Source organism: Myxine glutinosa, chromosome 7 (assembly GCF_964187855.1).
Source record: "Myxine glutinosa chromosome 7, kmMyxGlut1.1, whole genome shotgun sequence".
In the NCBI taxonomy this organism is placed as follows: Eukaryota; Metazoa; Chordata; class Myxini; order Myxiniformes; family Myxinidae; genus Myxine; species Myxine glutinosa.
Genome location: NC_136267.1, coordinates 31,892,974 through 31,898,973, shown reverse-complemented (window position 1 = coordinate 31,898,973; position 6,000 = coordinate 31,892,974). Strand labels below are relative to the sequence as shown.

The 6,000-nt window shown below is 41.2% G+C and overlaps 1 protein-coding gene across 2 annotated transcripts in view; it reads right to left on the bottom strand.

Moving 5' to 3' along the window:
• Positions 1-693: 693 nt before the first annotated feature.
• The window catches only part of LOC144892912 (uncharacterized), a 180,189-nt gene continuing 174,882 nt past the window's right edge, over positions 694-6,000 (bottom strand). Inside the window, exon 6 of one of the 2 annotated variants that reach the window (XM_078781392.1) lies at positions 694-3,093. In XM_078781392.1, the coding sequence (XP_078637518.1) occupies positions 916-3,093 (2,178 nt within the window). In that variant the 3' untranslated portion in view covers positions 694-915. The remainder of the gene's footprint in view (positions 3,094-6,000) is intronic. The other variant, XM_078781391.1, reaches the window with a different exon arrangement.

The following is a 6,000-nucleotide window of genomic DNA, read 5'->3' as shown; positions in this document are numbered from 1 at the left end:
GAGATATCTTGTTCACAAACAGACAGACAGACAGACAGAGAGAAAGGGGTGAAAACATAACCTCTGCCCACGTTAAATGGTGGAGGTAAAAATACAAAATGATTGACGATTTTAGGTGACTTTGACCTTTTCATCTTAAAAACAATAAGCTTCAGTGACCCAATATGCAAACCCTGCTCAAATTCAAGTCAATTAGATGGAAATTGATGATTTTGTGACCTTGACATTTGACCTTTTGACCTTCTTGACAGAGCACAGGTAACATTTGATGAATTGGGTCATATTTGGCCACTGACATATGGCTATGACTGACATTGATATTTTATGTAAACTTCACCTTCGACTTTTTGATCTCAAAAAACAATCGGCTTCTAGATTTTGATTGGTGAACCAATTCTGTGACCCAACATGCATATTCTTTAAATTTCAGGTCATTCTGATGAAAATTGAATATTTTATGCAACCTTGACTGTTGATTGACCTTATGTTCTAAAAAACACTCCACTTCTAGCTTTTAATTGGTAAATCAAATGAGTGATGGTAAGGGCATTTTATGAGATATTTCACAAATCTGTTAACTAAATTGTTACCAAAAAATTTCTTCACCAATATGTTTGTAAATGTGTGTAATAACATGTGTTAAAATGTTGAAGTTCAACTCCCGTGGGAAACCAGAAAAAAAGCTGTTGAATTCGGGTACCGAAAAATTATTTTCGAGAATTTTTATTTTTTTTAATCGGCCCTTAAGTAACTTATGAGGGGTCAAATAAGGGTTTTTCATGATTCTGAGTGGATTGTTAACATTTATATTTTCACTTTTACATTTACACACAAAGTAGCTTTTATTTCACATCCATATATAATACTCAAGAGTTATTTCTCATTCACAATGTCAGAAGTTTCAACAGTCATTGTCTATGTCTTCTTCAGACTCAACAACATCATGACGGGTAGATTTGCCTGCTTTATTATATTCACAGCCTTCAGCCAAATCGGAAGATCAAAGGTCACTATAGCGACCCCAGCGCGCCGTATGCACTCTTTCAGAGTGGTGAAGATGGTGTTGAGGTCATTAGGGTCTCTTTCAATAACTGGGAGGAACTCGATCTGTGTGCTCTGCTTTGCATCATTAGCATGGATTCTCTTCATCCAGCCATTCCAGTTGGAGTGTGGGAACTCAGGATCGTTGGCTTTGATCACCCACCCCGCTGCCCAGAGTGTGTCACCTGGAGTGAGGAGTGGCTGATCATGAGCCAGGGAGGAGGAAAGCTCAGCGAGGGGGAGAAACATGATCGCGTTCGTTCCTATCTGTTTCCTGTTCGTAAATGGAATAATCTTTACTTCAGTTCCTCTCAGGATCTTAGCTTTGTCGAGTGCCTTCAACTTCACCTGGGGGAAAGCTGCTGTTGTCTGTGGATCTGGCAAAGGTGGTGCCGGAGAGGTGACTTCGATCCAACCCATTGAGTGAAAGGGAGTGTTTCCGTGAATAGAGACAATGTTAAAATCTATATTGTCTCCAACAAACTGAGTGACTGCATTGTTTGTTTCCCCAACCTCCATAAAGACCACCTGATCATTACTTGACAATTCACTTTCACTGGCTGGCACTTTGGCTGTCATCACTGATTGATCCTCAAGCGCAGCATCAACCGCAACCTCATCATTGATCTGTTCATCGGTTTCCTCCACAATGGTGTCAAGAGTGCCAGAAGTATCTGGAACATCATCTCCACTCCTACTATTAAGGAAGCAGTATTTGTAGTTTTGTGTCTCTGTGTAAGACTCAGTGTATCCCAGCCGGTGGAACTTGTTGAGCATCCATTTTGACCCAAATCTATGATCAAGTTGTATGGCAAGCCCCATTTGGTGTGGCAATACTCCAGACCGAGGTCGACAGGCCTTAATAAAATTCTGCCCCCAAACGGCAACTCTTTCGTCTGTCTTGACAATCGGTCTCAAGAACATCTGAAGGCTTGCAGGAACAAGTGTCAGCTGACTATCGATGTCAGTCATACTGTGTGTGGTGGGGTATGACTTTGGACCTAAATCAATCAAGGCAATATCATTGGATATGAACTTGAGTGCCGTCTTTATGATCTGAGTCTTCTCATCTCCATGGTCAAGATTAGCATGATGCGCTCGCAGAATATTGTCGGTGCCATCTTTGAGACAGAGTACATCTGCCCTTCTTTCCTGTGTTGTGAAATACAAGGTGTCTTCGTATTTCTCTAGAAGTTTTATCTTTAGCCAATGCTTTGAATAAGAAAGGCTCTTCTCTGGTGACTGATCAAACTCCTGCAGCTTTTCATGGACTTGGTCCATGTTCATTACCCCATGCTCTAATTCTGAGTCTAACCATTCGCAGAATTCAATAAAAACTGCCTCTCGCTCCTCATCAATACTCCTCTGTCCTCTCTTCCTTTTTCCTTCCTCATCAGTCTTGGACAAACTGTCACCTCTCGCAAACATAAGTTTGCATCGCAAATGGTACAGTGTTTCTTCTGCTACCAAGTCGTTGATCCCTTCCAGGCGTCCAGTGACTTCAATGCCCCAGTCATCCCCATCCCCGCGACTCCGTGCTGTCTTCAGCAAGCTTGCCTTCAGTGTATCTGCAGTCAAATTATCTGGCACTCTGTATTTCTTTCTAGCTTGTGCTGGATTATTTTTGTAGAGCTGGGCTGGTTGGTTGCAAAGAATGCATACATCCTTATACAGGAGGTCAACTGACTGTGATCTTCTAGAACTGCAGCCAGTTGATGAACTGAACTCACAAGTAGTGCGTCTTCTCTTCAACTTTGATGACTCTTTCTCTGCCTTTGATGCTTGAGCTGACTTCTTGGTGGTTGCAACAAAGTTGTTGTACAGATCATTTTTACACTTCTGGTGGTACCTCAGTTTTCCTTCCTTTTGAGCCTCCTTCATACGTTCCACAACAGTAACATTTTCGACAGTTTCTGCTTGTTTCAATAAAGTTGAGTATCCCTTTGGAGTTGCCTGTATGAGCCTTTCAGCTGGTGTATCCGAGCGTGCACAGATGAAGCAATTGAGCACAGGTGGAGTAACGTCTTCATCCATATTGCTAGACTCCATGTCCTGCAAAGTAGAAAATGAGATATATTTAGAAATTATTTTTCCACAAAGGAGTGTCTGTGGTGAAATATAAATGTTAACAATCAACTCAGAATCATGAAAAACCCTTATTTGACCCCTCATAAGTTACTTAAGGGCCGATTTAAAAAAATAAAAATTCTCGAAAATAATTTTTCGGTACCCGAATTCAACAGCTTTTTTTCTGGGTTTCCCACGGGAGTTGACCTTCAACATTTTAACACATGTTATTACACACCTTTACAAACATATTGGTGAAGAAATTTTTTGGTAACAATTTAGTTAACAGATTTTCATATGTTTCCCTTACTATGACCAAATACGCAAACTCTTAAAATATCAGGGCAATCGCATGCAAATTGACGATATTATGTGACGTTGACCTTTTGAACAAATTATCATTTTGTCTTCTCTATATTATCATAATAAAGCATAAAGCTTTGTTGAAAATTTGATGACAAAAGCTCAAATGGTAAAAAGGTTACGGGCCACACACACACACATACACACACACACAGACACATACACACACACACACACAAGTGATTACTAAACCCTGTCTCCCTCTCTGTGAGGGAAGGGATAATAATCCTTCCTATAATTCACGGACCGGTGTGCGTTTGTTTGTCGCACTGCATCTCCTACAGTTCTGGCCCAATTACATCCAGTCTTGCTACATAGGATGAGCATGACCCCAATTAGTGCATAAGCATGTTTTTGTCTTTGCCAGTAGTCTTGGGAATGGAAGAGGATGGGGAAGGGGTGTAGGAGGAGTGGGAGGAGGAGGGGTGAGTGTGATGCAAATTCTCTATGTAAATGTGTGGCGCTGCTCCTAGGTCGGAGCAGGTATTACAGGTCCCCACCCTTTACAGTCCAGTATTCCTGTCCCAACATTTGTCAGTGCAGTGAGGTGTTTTGAATCATAAGCAGTTGGCATGTCTTTGCTTCATGCACATGACCCGGGTTATTTTTATTATTTTCAGGAGCAATTAGGGCAGCTGTAAATTGCTTCTCCACCGCCCAAATAAATGTATGTGTCTGAAGAACATGTTGCATGCTTGGCACAAGATCGCCCATGAGGCGGGTATTCTGCTAGTAACAACAAGCATGCTGAGTATTGCGCTGCAATACATGTCCCCTACCGGCAGTCTGTCGTCCGGAAAACTGTTGGGGAAATTACCAAAGTTCAAAGTGCCATAACTTTGTCAAAAATGATCGAAACGTCGTGAATTTCGATCCTGATATGTAACTTATCATGAGGAAACTATATACCAAGTTTGAAATTATTAGCATTAAGAGTTTAGAAAAAAAGTCCGGAAAACTGTTCTTTGCGTGACGGACTGACAGACGGACAGACTGACAGACGGAGGGACGGAGTGCAAACCTATAGTCCCCTCCGGTGTACACCGGTAGGGGACTAATAATACAACAAAAGCACACACAAGGATATACACATACTTATTGAAACATAGAAGATGGATAAATGTACTTGTCCAAAAAAAGTCATCGACCACATAGATGTGCACAGCATAGATGAAAGTAACACAAATAACGTAATTTTTAGGTGATTAAAAGATTCAGATTAGAAAGAGAAAAAGGAGGATTATAAGTAACAGAACAAGGGAAGAGTAAGATGTAAAGCAATAAAACTGAGAGAGAGGCAGAAGAGAAGGGATAAAATATAGTAATAAAAAAGAAAAGAAAAAAAAGATGTTTTTTTTTTAGCAATAAAGCAAATAGAGAATAAAAATTTAAATTAGAAGAACAGTATGAGGAAACTAAAATGAAGGTGAATAAAGAAATAAGCCTTTACAAATCAAAACTAGCCTTTATAGCTAAATCACTTGGTCATTGTCGTGTCCAAATATCAACTTCCTAGCTCAAAAGGTGCCTGAGATGATGCCCAGAAGAGAAAGGAAATAAATAAGTACTTAATGAATCGATAATAATTAAGTAACTAATCAATTAAATGATTAATGAAAAAACTAAAAATGCTGATTTTGCCAAACGCCCTTCCTAACTATTGTGCCGAAATTTAAGCTTCCTAGGTCAAACGATGGCCGAGATATCGCCCGGACAAACAAACAAACAAGAAAGCAAATCAACAAGAAAGCAAGAAACCGATGTGAAAACTGAGTATTCCCCTTCAGCGCGCGTCATTGCCGAGCCCCCTTTGGTGCCCAGCAATGATGTAATGCAGCACCACCTGGAGATGGCATAGGAAAGGAGCGGTGTACAACAAACAACCAGAGTGAAAACTGAGTACTCCCCTTCAGCGCGCGTCATTGCCGAGCCCCCTTTGGTGCCCGGCAAAGATGTCATGCAGCACCTGGAGATAGCACAGGAAAGGAGCGGTGTACAACAAACAACCAGAGTGAAAACTGAGTACTCCCCTTCAGCGCGCGTCATTGCCGAGCCCCCTTTGGTGCCCGGCAATTATGTCATGCAGCACCTGGAGATAGCACAGGAAAGGAGCGGTGTACAACAAACAACCAGAGTGAAAACTGAGCACTCCCCTTCAGCGCGCGTCATTGCCGAGCCCCCTTTGGTGCCCGGCAATGACGTCATGCAGCACATGGAGATGGCATAGGAAAGCAGCGGTGTCCAACAATTCGTTTGTTTCCAACAATCCATCCCTTGTCATGAACCTCCAACCAACAATTATGCTCTGAATTTGTGTAAACAATTTCGTGCTTGTCAATCAAACTCAAGAAGACCAGAGAATTCTAAGCAACTGTGAAATATAAGCAAACGCAGTCATAAATAATTCAAGCTCTAAAAGTTGACCCTTCGATCTCGACACAAAACAAAAACATTCTGACCCGATTATTCAGTTCACTCGGAGGGACAAAAGAAAACTCAATGCTGCTTCATTATTTAGTTTACCTCTCC